Genomic DNA, 18,381 nt, shown 5'->3' with positions numbered 1-18,381 from the left:
TGTATAGTGAAAGTGCTGCAGTTATAACCCCATGCCTTTGTAGTTAAGATACACTTTCAACTCAGTGAGCCCAACTGACACTGTACAGGTTAGACAGAATGCTAAGCAGCTATGCTGACATCAGTGGAAGTCTTGGCTATGGAAATGAATAGGTGAAGTGTAAGGTTAGGCATCATGCTCCTATTCTGGCTGTATTATGAGAACATAGTGTCAACAGATCACATCAGCGTTTCAACTTGTCATTTTTGGAAACATTTTTTTCATACCACAGTGATATCTAACCACACTCCAAAAGCCTGCTTCACGTTAGATGGCATGAGCCTCATTTCGGGTTCATGGATTTTCCTTTTGAATATTGGGAACATGGCACCATATTCTCCTTGGATTTTTAGCTATGTTACTAGCTGATGGAGAAATATATATCAGATATGTGACCTCTGTGTTACTGAACACATCATGAACACAACACATCTTAGGGATCAGGGACAGAATCAGGGACATTATTTTATGCCAGGATTGAGCAGTGTCATTACAGATGGTTTGATTGAGCAGAGATGTGATCTAGATTAATGTGTGCTACTGTTTGTAATTTTAGTATTATACCGTCTGAGTTTAAAGATGCACAGCTGAGACTTAAAAGATATCTGTGCATTTCAGAGGATCAACTTTACCAGTCTAACAGAGGATTATAACCTTTATTATACTGGTATTATTGTTGCTGGAATCATTTGAGACGAGAGAGTGAATGAATTTCATCATGAAAATAGAGGTAGTTACAGAGATCCACCTCAGATTCCAACAAAAGGCAGTCTTGTTCAGAACTACTCAGAACTCTGCTCTACTCAGAACAGTATAAAATCCATTCTTATCCCTTTTTTTGACTGATCTGGAGTCAGGAATACAACACCCTGGGATTACTTTGGACTCTGACCTTAACAGACAGGGTGTAAAGTAATTTTAGCACGGGCTTCCACATCTGACCAAATACAAAACCTCAGTGCATACATTACTCAGATACCACATTCTATGCATAGGACTTTATAAGAGGCTTTATAATAGTCTTTCCTGAAAGCAAAACATCCAAAAGGACATCACAAATGCTCAGGAATGATATTGTAGATAATTATATAATCAACTCCAGTTAGAACTATTATTCCAGTCTTCTCTTTCTTTCTTTCTTTCTTTCTTTCTTTCTTTCTTTCTATTCTGTTGTTGCCAAAAGCTACACTCTAACACCCTGTCAAATGGCTTCTAATATTTGTGTCAACAGCAGGTCATAATCTGTATAATTTCACTATTGTATCATGACACGTGGGCTTTAAATTAACTGTGTGAGCAGTGATGTGGCCAGGCAACGAACAGTGATGAGTTGTTGATGTATATGTTTACAGCTGAATGCTAAATGCACTCGCTAATCAGCTGTTGTTGTTGTGATGGTGGTGGTGGTGTGTGTGTGCGTGCGCGTGCGCGCGTGTGTGTGTGTGTGTGTGTTTGAGTGCTGTAAATAGCCTTTTCTAAAGCTGAGTGATGTCTAGTCTGTCACACTAGGAGATCACACCAAAAGATAATCTTTTCAAATGTTGTTTGGAGCTTTCCATATTACCTTCAGGCAAAGATGAAGACACAAAATTGAAACTGTTGCTGGCTTTAACGCACCTGTTCATGGTGTCATTTCAAAAATGAGAGCTGCTTCATTAGTGGAGCAGTTTGGCACATAAGGAACTTGTGTTTACATTGTCATGTTCTCTTCATTGAAACACACTTGCGATGACAGAATACCTCTCTGCTGTATTACTCAGGTAGCTATGATTGTTGAGCAAAAAAAGATGGAAATATACATAATGCATACCAAACAAAAGTGTGCTGGAATGGCTATAAATAGAAAGCTTTAATTGATAGCCACACAGCTGTAGCTCCCTAGGGGTTACCGTGGTGGTTAACCTGTTGTTGTTGGCATGGTGATGTGTATGTGAGAGTGTGTATAGACATATATATGGTGCATTTTAATGCATCCATGACCAAATATAAGACAGCAACTGTGAAAGGCAGAGCAACAGAAAACATGATACAGCTGATACTATTTAAAAAGTGTACCTCATAATTTTGTTAATAAGCACCCCTTGCAATCTCTTCCTTAATTGGACATATCATCTTGTACTGTGTGTATGTGTGTGTTTGTATGTGTTTCTGTGTGTAATCTATTATCTCTATGTGTTACTGTCTCTCTATCTCCCTCTCTCTCTCTCTCTCTCTTTGCAATCTGGCTAATAAAATTGTACTGTGTTACTGCCCCTGTGTGTGTAATCTGGTTAATGTAATATTATTGTGTCTCTGTCTCAGTGACCTGGCACTGCTGTGACTCTGTGAGTCATCTAGTAGAGGCTGACAAGAGCAGAGCTGGTGATGAAGATAGAGGTCAGACCAACAGAGCTATTCAAGTATCACCACTGAGAGCAGGGGTGGGGGCGGATGCAGAAAGAAATACAGAAAAAAAGATAGAAAGAGAAAGAGAGAGAGAGAGAGAGAGAGAGAGAGAGAGAAAAGGTAGATTGAGAGAAAAAACGAGAGCGTGGAAAAAGCAGCAGGATACATGACAGAAGCTGGAGACGCCTGGCCGTGGTTTCCTGGGAGACGGGCGTAAGTGAATTAGCACTGCCACATGCAGGCTCCCTTCATCGATTTTATAGTGTACACTCTGACACTAATGCATTTTCAGTTCCAACAGCACCTCTCCCTTTCACTCCCAAACCCCAAGCCAGCTCTCACTCCTCTTCTCTCACTGGTAAAAGACCATGATACTCACTTACCCAAAACAAAGCACTGTGACATCTGGAGACCTCCAAGGGCAGAGGACTGCATAAATGAACACTGTTGCATGTTTGGGTTTGTATTTCTGTGCGTGTATTTCTGTGTGTATGTGTGTGTTTAAGACTCAGTGGTTAATTGTCATAACACGTGTCGGCCAATCGAGGCTACTGCATCGTAATCTTTGATGTCTCGGAGTTACAGCGCTGTTGCAGCCAGTTTAGTGACAAATAGTAAAAAAAAAAGCAAGTATGGCATAAAAAGATTTATGAGTCCTCTCCTTGTGTTTCTAGAAAAAAAATAGTAAGCAGTTTATCTACAAATAAACCATGAACAAATCATTTGTGTTTTGCTCATTAAACATGAATGCCAGTTATTTTTGGTATGAACTGTTGTGAAGCGATGTTTTATGATGCCTTCATAATATTTCTAAGTACCTGAAATGAAGCCAACGACCCGTCAGCTAACATCACACGTATGACACATGGACTGATCAGTGTTTGTACCAGCTGAAATTTGCCCTGATATTGTAAAATGGCAGAATTACAACTGCTGTGAAAACTGTTAGGATTCAACATTACTGGCTTTAACGGGATTTACAACAGCCCATACAGTGAACGTATGAGCATACCTATTACTGCACATGTTTTCCTGGTTTCTCTATGGGATAGTTAACTTCAATGGCTTAGTTATTTTTAAATGTATTCATTAGAAGTGTATAGAGGAACAAAGTGTAACAGCAAAAGCTGTTTTAAGCTGTATTTATATTCATCTACTGTTTGGCCTGCAGACAATAAGTGAGATTATTTACACAGCTCACATTGATCTTAGTGCAAATATGAAGAAAAGATATTAAATATATATTTGAAAAAGTGAGGAGTCAATACACGATCGGAGTTATCTGGCAATGTCAGGTATAGATGACTGCTATTTGTGCAACAGGGTGGTAGCTTGACACATTTGCACATTTTTGAAGTTAATATATACAGAAAAGTTCAACATGTGAACAACAATAATGAGGGATCTGATTTGTCCAACATCATATAGTCATTCTATAAGCTCCTAGATGGACTGCTGCTATCCATGGGAATTAAACATTTGCCCATAATTCTGCTTTATTCCCCTCTAAATGGAAAGTAGTCAATCGTTATAAGAGCTTTAAATCCAGCGAAGGGCTACAAGTCACCTCACACCTTGAGTATGAGACTAGTGTAAATTGATTTTGTTCACTGGACTATTAAATCAAGATAATGTGTCAAGTGAAGTACTAACTCAGTGTTGATTGGAGACGCAGCAATGGCATAGAAGAGAAAGCATACTGAGTAAAAGACAAAGGGACATGCACACCGGTACTACAACGTACCACCGAAGATCAACACAAATGCTTCAAACGGCAACCGTGTTGTCATAACCCTCGCCCCATATGATAAGACGTACCACTAAGAACAACAAACAAGTGAAAAATGGAAAAAAAAACTAAACAAAAAAAAAAAAAAAACAGGACAAGGCTTGGCCTGGGACAGCCATATGCCACTATTTACATGCTGTGAACTAGGGCATGTGGTGACAGTCTATGAATCACATATGTCTTTTCATTTGAAATGTTATATTTTGAGTGTCTAAAAAATGTTCCAGCCACTTTCAATACAATCTATTTTAATACGAAACATAAAAACAGCAGTGCTTTAGTAATACCGATCTCACAAGACAGATATTCCATGGAAAAATGTTGAATTTCACTGAAGTGGGCCTTTAACTATAGAGCCCTCCAGCTACCTTTTGAATGGGTTTAAAATCTGTGGAGCATCTGCAGAGTCCAGACAGACTAATCTAAAATACAGCAGAAATAAATCATTACCTTCTTGTTTTTCAACATTTTCTGACCTAAAAAGCCCTGAGATCCTTCAGAGAAAGAGAGAGAGAGAGAGAGAGAGAGAGAGAGCACAACGAAGCAATCACAGAAAAAAAAAATCTCATTAGCCAGGGAGATGAGACTACACCTGCATTCAGCTGCCAATCAACACAGCTCATCACACAATGAGATGACATATTTATGAGTGTGATGGCGAAGAGCTGAATTAGATTGAGAATTGGGGTAAGGCTGAGAGAGAGTGAGAGAGAGATGGCTCTAGATGTTCCTGGCGCTGGACACATTGCTGTCACTCCTCAGGGCGATACAGTGTATTTTGGAATGCGTTGACATGAGAAAATTTTTTGACAATTCCAAGTGTAAATGAGCACACATCCAGAGCAGAAGTGTGTGGGATGCAGGATGTGCGTGTGTGTGTGTGTATGTGTGTGTATGTCTGTGTGTATGTGTGTGCGCGTGCGTGTGTGTATGTGTGTGTGTGTGTGTGTGTGTGTGTGTGTGTGTGTGTGCAAGCAAATGCCGTGGGAGTACTCTGGCTTGGGGACTGGTCTGACTGCACTGACCTGAACATTATCTCTTTAAAAGACAGAGTAAAAGAATAGGGTATGGAATAGTGAATTTTGAGAATGCCTATGGAAACTTTATTTTAATGCTTTCATCCATTAGCTTTATTTAGATTAGGAGCCAAAATGTGAAAGCAAAGGGAACATAAGGATCATTTGATAGTACTGTTACAGAGCTGGAACTTGGCCGCTCATTTAAATACGTATGAATCTGTTACTGATGCTGGTAAACATGTTTGTTTGATGAGCTGCTGCACAATATTCAAACATGAAGCCAACATTGGGGGAAATATTGACGTGTTCATGGGAAACCCAGAGGATTGGCACCATGGCAACAGGCTCCTGAAGCACTCTGTCAGGAAGCAGGGAGTATGAGAGGAGTGTCGGATTAATGGACACTCAATGTTCGTCCGTTGTGCACCAGGCCAGAAATAGAGTCAGGTTAACGTGACATCTAGATGTTGCTAATGGAGGGCTGCTTTGTGTTGCCACCGTTCACACAACCTTAGTGCAACTACCTGTACAGCATCAGCTGAACAACCACAGAAAATTACAAAGCCACTTTTACTGGTTTTCACCATTACTGTGTGTTTGAGGCTTTATTCAAAACTAGCGATTTTTGCAGATGTTAATGGTGATTTTTTTCCTGAATTACCTGACAGTTAAGTGGTAATGTCACACGACACACACTATCTTGTCACTAGTGACCCATCTGTGACTATTCAAAAAACTGTATTTACTTAATGACAATGCAAAAGTAAATACATGTTTCACCGATATCAACAGCTAGCACAGTGTGACCTCAAGAGTGGTCACACTGTGAGAGAGAGAGAGAGAGCAAGAGAGAGAGAGAACGAGAGAGAGAGAGAGAGAGGGAGATAAAGAGAAAGAGAGAGCGAGGGAGTGAGAGAGGGAGAGAAAAAGAGAGAGCAGAGGGAGATGTTGATATGGAGTGTGCGTAGGGCTCTTTAGCCTCAGAGACACACTGAAGCTTCAGTAAACATTGATACATCTGAACACTTTCAGACTGGACAAGACACTGAGTACTGTTGAGTGATTAGAAGGGCGAGAAGGGAGGACAGGGGATTTAGTGGATGTGAAGGAGAAGAGATATAACCTGCCCTGTGGGAAATGTCTCTGTTTTAAACTCTTTTTATGACATTGAGCGATGTCTTGATTTCCGCTGATTATGATCGTGCATGTGTTGCAGGCCCGAAAAAAAAAAAAAAAAGAGTTACATCCCAAACATCACACCTGCTGAAAGAAGATGATTTCAGAGGAATAACAGAAAACCTTTTCTTCCCTTATGTAAGACACTGGAGGATGAATAACATATTTCAAAAGCTCCGATTTTTCATGGAAAATAACAAGATGATATGGTTTGGTCTACTGTGGCGTCTCTAGGTAGCAGATGTTTCATGTTTGTAGGTTTGCCATCAACCACTGCTACACTGAAGCCAATGAGCCAATGCAGTACGTTTTTCTAAAAGTGGGTTTTGACTGGAAGCTCTTCTGCTCCAACCATCTGGGGTCTGCTTCATCAGAGCAGCTTCTTCAGCCAGGCAGAAGACCTGCTCGTGTATGAAGACAACTTTCAGCTGGGACCGAAACACATTCTGTGACTCACACGCAACCACTACCATCTCTGACCTTCTTATTTTAGGAGATATAAGTTGCATTTAACCAGGCTTATACGTCCAACAAACTGTCATCATACTATCCCCCAGTATATTACTGATTGAAAACAAAAAAATAAAGGAATAAAGAGAGGTGGCAACCTTTTATCGTAAGTCAGCATGCTGCCATAGTTTGTTTTTCACACAAGCTAAATGTTCAACACCAAAAGTAGCTGGGATACTGTTGAGTTATTTCTTGAGCTTTGACTATGCTTGTGATATTGGGCCCCCCATCAGTGGACCCTTACTCCATAGAGATGAAGACATAAGTAAGATGTGAATAAGGTTTGTATTACTTGTGCAAAAACTACGCTGAAATACCTTTAACTGTACAAGCACAACATTCTCAAAATCCTTTTGGAATACGGCAAATTACACTACTGCTCTACTTTTTAATCTCTGTAGCTAATTTAACAAAAAAAATTAGGGTGACAAACCTTAAAAGAGTTAATCCCTACACATTTATTATGAGCAACTTGTCAGTCGGTAAAAAGAGAAAGCTGTTCAGTACCAAAATGTCTCAGGCATCAGTCTTGGCGGATGTCCGAACCTATCGAGCTGGGCTGTACACTAGTTCCCAGAGGTCATTGCTGAATGATTGGAACTGAATGAATCCACTTGTTTTAACTGCTGTTTGTCGTACGGCACCGTTAACTGCCAAAGCAATGCAATGCTTTTCCAAATTCTTAGCTATCAACACAACCTAATAGATAGGGGGTTGCCAAACCTTTTTGGTAGCAAATACAAAGCAACAGAAAGATTTAACTTAATGTACAAACACTGTTTATCAGCAAAACATTAGCTGATGCCAGTGAATCCGAGCAATTCTTGACTCTACTGAAAGCATTACGGAGTTCAACACGTGGTAATGTTTGAGCTGAACAGCCTTGAGCCTGTCCATTAAAGCTTCTATACGCCTCCAGGAACATCACTATAAAAACGCAACTCACAACCCTCTCACAAGCCTTTGTTCCAGCCGACCGCACTCCATTCTTTCTCTCTGATGTTTACGGGGTAAAGCGAGGGATGAATGGGAACTCCGTCTGCTTATATTACGCAAGACCACTGAGACCATTGTGTAGGTGTACAAATGCAGCACTGATATTTTCAGACTTAGAGTTTTACTGCAGTGGCATCAACAGTCTAGTCAGAGTGGAAATCATCCACACTCCACATCACACCAGTGAGGGCTTTCCAGACCCTAAGACTGATCTAAAGAGTTCAAACTGGACTCCGGGCCTGATTCATCTCTTTATGTGTATCAGCAAACCTTAGATCAGTTGATTTAAGTACTAGATATATTTTGATGTTTCATGTGTTGGTGCCCATGACTAGCAGTCAGAAACACTAAAGTTCGCTCTGCCCCTGTGTTTCTGTGTCTGTCACTGTTGGTCTGTGTGCGTGTATGTGTGTGTGCGTGTATGTGTGTGTGTGTGTGTGTGCGTGTGTGTGCGCATGCATCTCCACTCACCAGAGGTTGACCAAGAAGGGATGTTCCAGGCCCTGCATGACCTGGAGCTCTCTGAAGACATTCCGAACCTCATCCCTCTCTATGCACTTCTGTTTATTCATGTATTTCATGGCATACATCTTCTTCGTGTCCTTCTTCTGAACAATACACACCTGGGAGGCAGGATGCAAAAACACAACAGTGTTGATAAAGTATGTAAAAAAGCATATCTGTATTTATGCGTCAGAGCTGACGAAACAATAGTGTGGTAGGGATGATTTAGATCCTCCTTTCGTGGTTTGTTTGACACAAAGGTGTTAGGCGTAGACTAGACTTCAAATTGGCATGAGGTTAACAGCTCTAGTTCGCCTTTTTTCCCCAGTCTGTTTAATGAGAAACTGATGGCTACTTACCCTTCTTCTAGGTTTGTGTTTTAATAGCAATAGTGAAGATAAGTAGAATACAACACTTCCATTTAGTAAACAGGTTTAAAACTAGCACAATAGCATAGAAACATGCATAGAATGCAGGTGATAAATGTCCTTAGGGACCTAAATCTGGTGTAAATATCGCACGCATTATATTGTGTAAATACTGTTCTTATGTATTTATAATGGTGTGTAGAATCTACTCTATTTTAGATAATGGATTATAAGCACTCTGTGATGTAGTGTGTCATTGTAGAATTTCTTACATTTTCTAACTACACGCTGTGGTGTGGACCTCTTTAATCAAAAAGACTGTTGCTCACCCTGAGGTAAGAGGGATAATCATTATGAGTTACTGAGAATACCGTAATAATACAGTTAAGATACTAAAATGAATGTATGAATGGATGATTCATAATTACTTATGCCTTATGCATTAGGACTTATAAAGTAGCCAACATCTTAGATCTTAATTTAAAGGTACTGCAAAGTCTGTGCGATGAAGCTTTGTGTGGAAGCCAAAGTCAACTGGAATGCTGCTGATTAAAGTCCACATCTCCAGACAAGCTTTCAGCTTATCCTGTTTGAGTGAGAATAGGTCCCTCTGAGAGGTTTTATTGTACAAATTTGAATTTTGCTGTCTTCCAATGAATACTCTGGCTGAGGCTAATTCACTGCCCCCCACACAAACACCTCCAAGCCATAAGCGCACACTAAAAATAACCTAGGCCTCCTTTTTCTAGCCATGTGTTTGACAGGGAGTCCGCTTCACTGAGCACAGATAGGAGAGAGATGCCTTTTTAAATACTAGAGGACAAGTGATAGTTAAAACCTGCCCTCAGCAGGATACCAACATCAAAAATAGTCATTGACCACTGTCCAGCAGAGACAGAAAGAGAGAGAGAGAAGGAGAGGGAAAGAGAGAGAGATAGAGAGAGAGAGATAGAGAGAGAGAGTAAGGGAGAGAGAAAGGACTGACTGACTCATCCTTGTTTCCAATCATTTCTGAGAATTGTCTAGGCGAATTAATTGATTTTTTTTTCTCCCGCACAAATTATTAGCAGATGAATAAAAATGAGCGGCGCAATCAGTTATACTCAGACATTTATCTGCGGAGGCATATTCAAGTTCATAATCACTATGAGCATGAGACAAGCATATGCCTCAGAAGGCACCTTTGTTTTATCTAATAAATTAATCCCTTTATTTGACACCAGTAGAAAAGACATGATTATTTTAAACTGTGAAGTCAGAGAGAAAGAAATCACAACCCTTCCCTGATTATTATGTGCGATGATCCATAAAAACTTTGATTAAATTGTGAAGGTAAAAATAAACAAACACTGCGGTAGCCAAAAGGAGAGCTGGAAAATGCTGATTAAACTTGTAAGGCGCCATAAAGAGAATAGAAGACTTGACTGGGGGATTATAGGAAGTATTAGAGCTCCTACATTAATAACTAACGAAAAGAAACGGTCGTAACGAAACCACTTAAAACCAAACAACACAAACAGCTACATACATCCCTGATAACGTTCATTTACCTAATATCACACTGGATGATTTGATACATTTTGTAAGCTCCAGCTCCAGGAACAATCCTATCACAGTGGACAGCTTTCATTGCCCGACCGGTTAGTTTCAATGCTCATAAACCCCGGTTATAAAACCTCGCTGGAAACCACGATAAAGGAGTTTATTATAAACTTCTTTTACAAAGTTGTGGGAGTGTGTACATCTGTGTGTGTGCAATAAAGTTGCTGTAATATTTTATACAGCTCTTAGAAACTCAAAGAAAAAAGGTTTATAGGAATATAAACCTATAAACTTTGTATAGCCATGCTTATAGGCTCAGAAATTGATTTTATATCACCTATATCAAATATTCCTATTTACATTAGACCAAAAAGCTCAGTTCTAAAGCAATGCCATAAAATGTGCTCATGTAGCTCTGTTTTTAACAGCTCAGACTGTGTTATAAAATAGCATCATATAGCCTTTTTACACAAAGCTCTGTTTTTAACAGCTAAGACTGTGTTATAAAATAGTGTCATATAGCCCTTTTACACAAAGCTCTGTTTTTAACAGCTCAGACTGCGTTATAAAATAGTGTCATATAGCCTTTTTACACAAAGCTCTGTTTTTAACAGCTCAGACTGTGTTATAAAATAGTGTCATATAGCCACTTTTACACAAAGCTCTGTTTTTAACAGCTCAGACTGCGTTATAAAATAGTGTCATATAGCAACTTTTACACAAAGCTCTGTTTTTAACAGCTAAGACTGTGTTATAAAATAGTGTCATATAGCCACTTTTACACAAAGCTCTGTTTTTAACAGCTCAGACTGCGTTATAAAATAGTGTCATATAGCCCTTTTACACAAAGCTCTGTTTTTAACAGCTAAGACTGTTATAAAATAGTGTCATATAGCCCTTTTATACAAAGCTCTGTTTTGAAGGAAAGGAGAAATGTGTGCAGTCAATCTGGTGACATGTGTGCAGGTGCCCCGTTCTCCTGGCATTTTCACAGACATCCGAGCAAAGGCTGCTCCTGCTGGATAATCCCTCATAGCCGTGTATCATTTCAATTAAAAAGGCCAAAGAAGAGCAGGGGAGCTCAGCTGGAAGACCGGAGACTTGTTTAATGTAGCGCTGTTTAAACCTTCATTCAAAACACAGGCACACTTCTTCTGCCACTCCCCTGATTAGCTCATGCTGTCATTAGCATAGCTGATTACACTTTGAGCTGAGAGTTGATGTTTTCTGGTGGTGGTGATTTTGGTGGTGGCGGTGCTAAGGGTGGGGGTTGGGGGAGGGGCGTTGATGTACTTGTTTGTCTTGACTGAAGCTGAAGTTTATCTGCGTCAAGGTATAAACCTGTGTTTCTCATTTACATATCTTCACCTTTTGGCTTCTGCACAACAACACTCTTCAGACTCTAGATTTCTCACTGATATCTAGATAGAAAGCAGCAACAATATTAAGCAGTATATTTAAACAGTGTCTAAAACACAAATGCCTCCAGCATCAGTTACTGTCTAAAACAACAGTTAAGTCACATCAATAAGTCACACACATCTTAAACCTATGGTCACATGTTCTTATGAGAAACTGGATCTGCAATGACAAGAAAGAAAATCAGAATTAGTTTTTTTTTTTTCCCTGAATCTGAATTATGAAATTGTGTGGATCAGGTGTGTTAGTGCTGGGATAAAACAGAAATGTGTTGTTGAGTCATTTCCTAGGATTGGGACTGAAGGGAACACTGATCTGTGAAGCAGAAGGGTTCAGAGTGACTGTAACTGGAGAGAGATACAGCCAGGGGCTAGTCGTAATTGTACAATCTGTACCCACTCATAGACCAGAAGCAGCAATTTTTGCCTTGTGTTCCCACTGAGCTTACCCTTCTATGACTAGAGTACAGCAGGACAGGCACACCAGAGAGACCCTTCTTATCGTTTGCATTCAATGAAGAGAGGACAAGGCCAGAGGGAGAGACTGAGAGGGTAAGAAACAGAACGAGTTTGTGTGTGAAAAAAAAAAGCATGTGATAAGCATGTGTTCACTAAGCTAGCAGAGTCTAGTCATGGGTTCAGTCTTCTCTGAGGCTACTGATCTTATATCAGTTTCACGTTAATCTTGCATACCTGTTGAATGATCGTAAACAAAACTCCTACAGTAATTATGGAGGCTGTGATTATTGTGATTGTACTGTAATTAGCCTCCCATGACTCAAACACCACAGTGGCTCTTTGACTCTACAGGAAAATGCAAATGAGTTTAAGCACAGGATGTTAAAAAGGAAAAACCGATGCAGAAGTATAAAGAGAAAGGACAAGCCTATTCCATCAGATTGATTTAAGATTATTTTTTTCTGGTCACTTTATACGAAGTTATGGAACTTGATCTTAACCTGTTCACAGAAATGTATATTTATGATCCAACTTCTCCTGGCAAAGGACCAGTTTGTTCATATACAAAAATCTTCAATAGCACTTAAAACCCTTGAAAAACACACACACACACACACACACACACACACACACACACATTTAAAAAGACTGTAAGGCATGCTGTCACCATTAGTTTCTATGGTGGAATTAATATGCAAAATTTTGGAATCAAAATGCAAGGGAAATAGGTTTTGCCTATCAAGGGAAGAGGTTTGTTCTGAAGTTTCTGCAAAACTTGCGCATAGCTTTTGACTTGCTGGTACTGTACTGTACTGTACTGTATTGCTGATACTGTATTTATATATATATATATATATATATATATATATATATATATATATAAATACAGTAAATGCACGCACACACACAGACACACACACACATATATATACACATATTCAATAGAAACCGCTTATAGTGATCACGTCCGGGTGAAATTGATCACTATCAGCGGATGATCATTATAACCTTTTAGAATCTTTTTTTTTTTCTTTTCCTTTGTTTCTCATGCAGATTACCATCTAATTGACATTTGTATATTTATTACATTACAATATATACAGTATATATTTTTTTCTTTAACAACATGTTGCATGACTCGTAACCCCCCAGCAGACTCCTCTTTAGCTAGTTGTCTAGATTACTTTAGCTCGCTGGCTAGTTAGCCAGATTCTCAACATCCATTACAGTCGGTGAGGGAACAGCATCTGGTGATTCTACCACCACACAGCACAAAGTAACAAGCTGGTCTCCTCTCATGTGTGGTTCCTTAAAGGTGGAATGAGTTGCCCGGTTTCATCCCATCTGCAGACTCCTTAACAACATTCAAAAAGTGGCAAGAGACTCATCTTTTCCACAGAAATCTTACCACCCCAGCTTCAAACTAACCCACCCCTTTACACTTGACCCCCTGTCCACTGACTGACTGTTCAAATGACCTGTGTGGCACTATATTACTTTTTTCTCTAAGATGTATATTATTTGCCACTATTTTATGGATACTCTCTGGTGATGCTTATGCTGTCCTGTGTAACATTTACGTTTATGATGTGGATTTCCTGACACTCTATGGCAGATATTACTCAGGACATTGAGAGACTGGATTTTGAATGGTATATCACAGCTTTACAGTATGGTGCAACAGACCCACTGTGCTGCTCTTGCACTAGTATAGTCATTTTGTTGATTATTGTTCATAGCATCCCAAATATTAGCTCTGCTTGATCGTACATGTTGGACAATAGCTCCTTCTTCTCTTGGACTTTTGTTGTGCCCTGTCCATTAGCGATGTTTCTGCCCGTGTCTGTCTGTACCGCACTCTTTTACTTCCTCCCACTTTTCTTGTGCTTTTATCTGAAATGTTACTGAACTCAGTCATGGCACTCATACCACAGCCAGGTCCTTAATGGCTACATGCTTGGATTGTATTTTACCTTAGGAAGTCGCACTGGATAAAAGCATCTGGAAAATGAATAGATCTACATGTAAATGTAAATGCAAAACACCTGGAGTGCAACATAATGCAGGACAGTTGTGTCTAAACATCTAACAATTCAGCATGATATATTTTTAGACAATATGTCTTTGTTTCATAATTCTTGCTCTGGCTGGCATGGAAAGCATAAGTTGAGGAATACATTTAGGAATATAAAGTAAAGAGGAAGAACAAACAGCATTACTCATCGAAAAACAGGTATTGGGCCAAACATCAATAGCTGACAGTTACAAACTGTGTGCCTACTCAGCTTGCATAGGCTGTGTCAATAAACCTCTGCTTTCCTAGTGGGAGCAGAGCACACTTACAGTTCCACCTAGTCAGCATAGATTCTGCAGGGTTCTAGAGAAATGTTTTTTGTTTGTTCTCTTGGCTGGTGTCGCTTACAAAATCTGACATGAAAGTGAAATTGTATTAAGAATTCGTCACCAGTTATACATTAAACTATGCCCTATGCCGGTGATAAGGAATGAAATCGTTGTTATTTTCTGCAATTAGGAGTGACATTTTCATAAAATGTCACCTGAGATTGGTATTCGATTGGAAGATGTTCTTCTGCATCTTCTTTCAGAGCCACAGACTCAAGGCTAATGTGTTTATACACACACACACACATTCACACACACACACAGAAGAAAAATGGCTGAAATTGTTCCAGGCTTTCAAAGACATAAGAAAACACTAAAATGAACCCTGAACAGTAACATAAGAGACGTCATTAGCTGTGCTGCAACTGTCTGTATCAATCCAGTAAAACTTCTAGCAAAGTGTGTTTGTGTGTGTGTGTGTGTGTGTGTGTATGTGTTTGTCTCTGTGTGTGTGTGTGTGTGTGTGTGTGTGCATGTGTATGTGTGCGTTTGTGTGTGTGTGTGTGCGTGCGCGTGTGCACATATGTCTGTGCGTTCACATGCTGACCTTACCTTTCCAAAACTCCCTTTTCCGATTGCTCTGAGGATCTGAAAGTGGTCAAAGTTGACTAGGAAAAAGAAAAAGAAGAAATATGTTAGACACATTACAGATACTGTATAATGTGTACTGACACTCAAAGTGTCGGTGTAGTGATTCACTTAAATACTGAGATTAGAATACTAATCTATTCTTTAAAAATGTGTTCAGTAAATAACAACTTCATCACTGTTCTCCAAATGAACTTCCTAAGTTTATTAAACATTATTCTAAAATATTGTTAGTTTTTCTCCAAGTATATTTTTCACACACTTGTTCTATCTGTCCTCTCTATTTCTTCATCTCTCTGGAACCACGGTGAATCATTTATGAAAGGAGTGTTGCAGCATTGAACATTGTCTAATGTGAAGTTAGTGAGCTAAACATCCCGAAGGAGGTTAGACACAGGAAGCTTCCATACAACACACACACCTACGCAGGATGGTTACAGTAATATCTTTAATCTTTATCTTAATTGTAGATATTAACACATATTTATGTTTGCTGTTTGCATTGAGAGTCATGGAAAGAGCTGATATGAGACATCAAAATGTATGGGTTTACTTCAGATAAAGAGGTTGATATTATAGTACATATTTGCATGTCCTATTATTTTAAATTCTCTGATGAGAACTGAATGCCTCTATTTCAGCATTCAACCTGTTGACAGCTACTATATATAAAAGACAGAAAATCGTCTCAGAACACATTAGACTTGTTTCTAAACTTCTAAATTAACTTCTTCTAGATCTAGACGTCTAATACAGCAGGGATGCTTTAAAATTAGCAAAAGCTGGCCCATGGAGCTCATGGTAATTCTGAGGCAGCTCAGGGCTTGACAGGCGAGAAGATCAGTTCTCCACATGCTGGTCTGAGTGATTTAACATAGTCTCTGTGTTGGCTGCCAGTTCTGTCACAGATCACAAATCTGTCTCTTATTCACACACAAACAGGCATGGATGTTAAAAACATGAATGAGTCGAAGAGATGATTAATGATGTACTCTGTTGGATCCGTCTGATTATGAGTCTGATGGAGAGAACATCAGGAGTACTAAATTAAGATTACTACTGATAGGCATTTAGAACTGTTCTGAAAGAATTGAGAACAGCAGGACAGTAGTTACTGCTCTTCAAAAAAGCCTTTTAAAAACAATTTTACATTGCCAGCAAGTACTGTTGACAGGAAATTGCCAGTAACGAGAGAACAATTTACAATGACAAGATTGTCTTTATACAAGTAATCAAAGCAATTGCCTGTAGTGAATATGTTCAGGATATACTGTTCAGGATACACCATATACTGTTTTTTTTTCACTGGTAAATAATGTTACATATCTCTGCATTTATATATCATCTTAAATATCAAAACTGTCTCATATTAAGGTAGACAATTTTGTGGCAGTTTCTATTAGACTGAAAACTTCCATTTAGTCTATTTTGTATGATGGAGCTTGTCTTTTCCTGACAGCTCTTTGTGGAGTCCTTAAACTGATATGGCCCTCCTGCAGAAAGGACCTGAAATTAGAGTCATCATCACATTAGCTAAATAAGATTGTCCTGTGTCCCCATGAGGCTTACTGAAGTTATCAGGGAGGTTTATGAAGATATCATGAAATGGTTACAGAGAGAGAGAGAGGGGGGGAGTCTGAGCAGAGAATATTTTCTTCATCTCTTTTTATGTCTGTGTCTTTAAGCACTGTCTTTTAAACTGATTTATTTCTTCTTATCTCCATGGTCTATTTGGAGCACATCCGCTTTTATTTTGATTTTGACCAGGGCAATGATATTCTCAGTGGTTGTGACGTGCTAGCATTAAAACTGATCACTTGACTTTACCAGAAATGAATTTCTCACATCAGCAAACTCCTCCGGTGTTTCGCATTTGATAATATTAACCACTGACAGTAATCAGAGTTGATTAGTTTGACCTGAGCTCTTTGTCTTCAGGTCTGTTAGCGAGACCCAGGTCCACATTTGCAATTCTGTCCTTGTGAGTTTGTCTATACCAGTGCTCTTAATCTGATCTGGATACCAAGTACCGCATTTCGCCATGTGAACCATGGTCTGAGATAGCAGTTTTGCTCAGGACAGACACATCTCTTTTCAATGTCTTCATCTCTTATCAAGCAAACACCGCTTGTCCTCTCCAGGATACACACCAGTGCTTAACCTCTTTTACTCATCCGAACACCCAGCTTCACCTAACCTAGTCTACACCTAACCCTTCTAAACAAAATAAACCAGTCTATTTGATTATCCAACTCAAGCAAAGAGTCCTGTCACAGGTACAAGCCTCAAACTGTACAGTTTGTAACTTTATATGCATGACTTAAACAGTAGTGAGGAAAAACTAACACGCTGTTAACAAAACAGGCTGAATTTTTCTTTTCCCGGCCATATGAAGCGTATCTATATCTTTATCAACGTGTGTGTGTGTGTGTGCGTATTACGCACATATAGTACTTATAATAACCACAAAAAGGACATAGTTCTCCATATCCTCTCACAGTTTCACCAGTTTAACATTGAAATAATACCACAAGCCTCTGTTCATGCACACTCCCCATTGGGTGGCTCATGTTTGCTGTGAACATCTTGTAAACAACATCATACTTAATATCTGAATGCAAGGAAGTCACAGAAAGGCTTTCAATGCTGATTTGAAATTTTACTGGGTTTACCACCTATTCCTGTCTTAACCGGATATCTTAAGACAACCATGTGATCCACTAAAGAAAGGGAAAAAAAGTTCATATAAAATAAACAAATGATTTGGACAGTAACTCTTCCTCTAAGTAACGACTGTTAAGCCCTTTTAGTCGTAGTGTAATCTCTTCAGACTGTTGTAATGCGATTGACATGTGTATGAATTCCATTACTCATACCAAAGGTTACAGTGAGCCCGAGTAGGAGTGAAAGAGTGACAAGTCTGGGCCTTTAAAATGTTTCTCTACTCTCTGAAAGGGCCTTCGCTCATGGCCTGCATCACAATACATACTGCGCCTAATCATTTCCACTCTCATTAAGCAGTGGCTCACGGATTGGATACGTTTCTTTTTACTTCATTTATGCAGAGGAAAGTGAGAACTGGAGTGGTGGAGTATGAAAACCTTATTCACAGAGATAATGGCATCTTTGTCTTTGATCCAAATAAAAGACAGCTGAAAATTCTCTGATAAGAAAATCTTTAGAAT

General features: G+C 39.2%; 1 protein-coding gene across 1 annotated transcript in view; it reads right to left on the bottom strand.

Annotated features, from left to right (window-relative positions):
• LOC115804887 (serine/threonine-protein kinase 32B-like) overlaps nucleotides 1-18,381 on the bottom strand; it is a 36,600-nt gene that overhangs the window by 14,652 nt on the left and 3,567 nt on the right. The window contains exons 2-3 of the mRNA XM_030765374.1: nucleotides 15,161-15,216; nucleotides 8,386-8,537 (exon numbers count right to left, since the gene is read on the bottom strand). Of these exons, the coding sequence (XP_030621234.1) occupies nucleotides 8,386-8,537; nucleotides 15,161-15,216 (208 nt within the window). The remainder of the gene's footprint in view (nucleotides 1-8,385; nucleotides 8,538-15,160; nucleotides 15,217-18,381) is intronic.

The sequence above is a fragment of the Chanos chanos genome, chromosome 2 (assembly GCF_902362185.1).
Source record: "Chanos chanos chromosome 2, fChaCha1.1, whole genome shotgun sequence".
Classification (NCBI taxonomy): domain Eukaryota; kingdom Metazoa; phylum Chordata; class Actinopteri; order Gonorynchiformes; family Chanidae; genus Chanos; species Chanos chanos.
The sequence above is the reverse complement of the archived record's forward strand: the minus strand, read 5'-3'. Positions and strand labels throughout refer to the sequence as shown.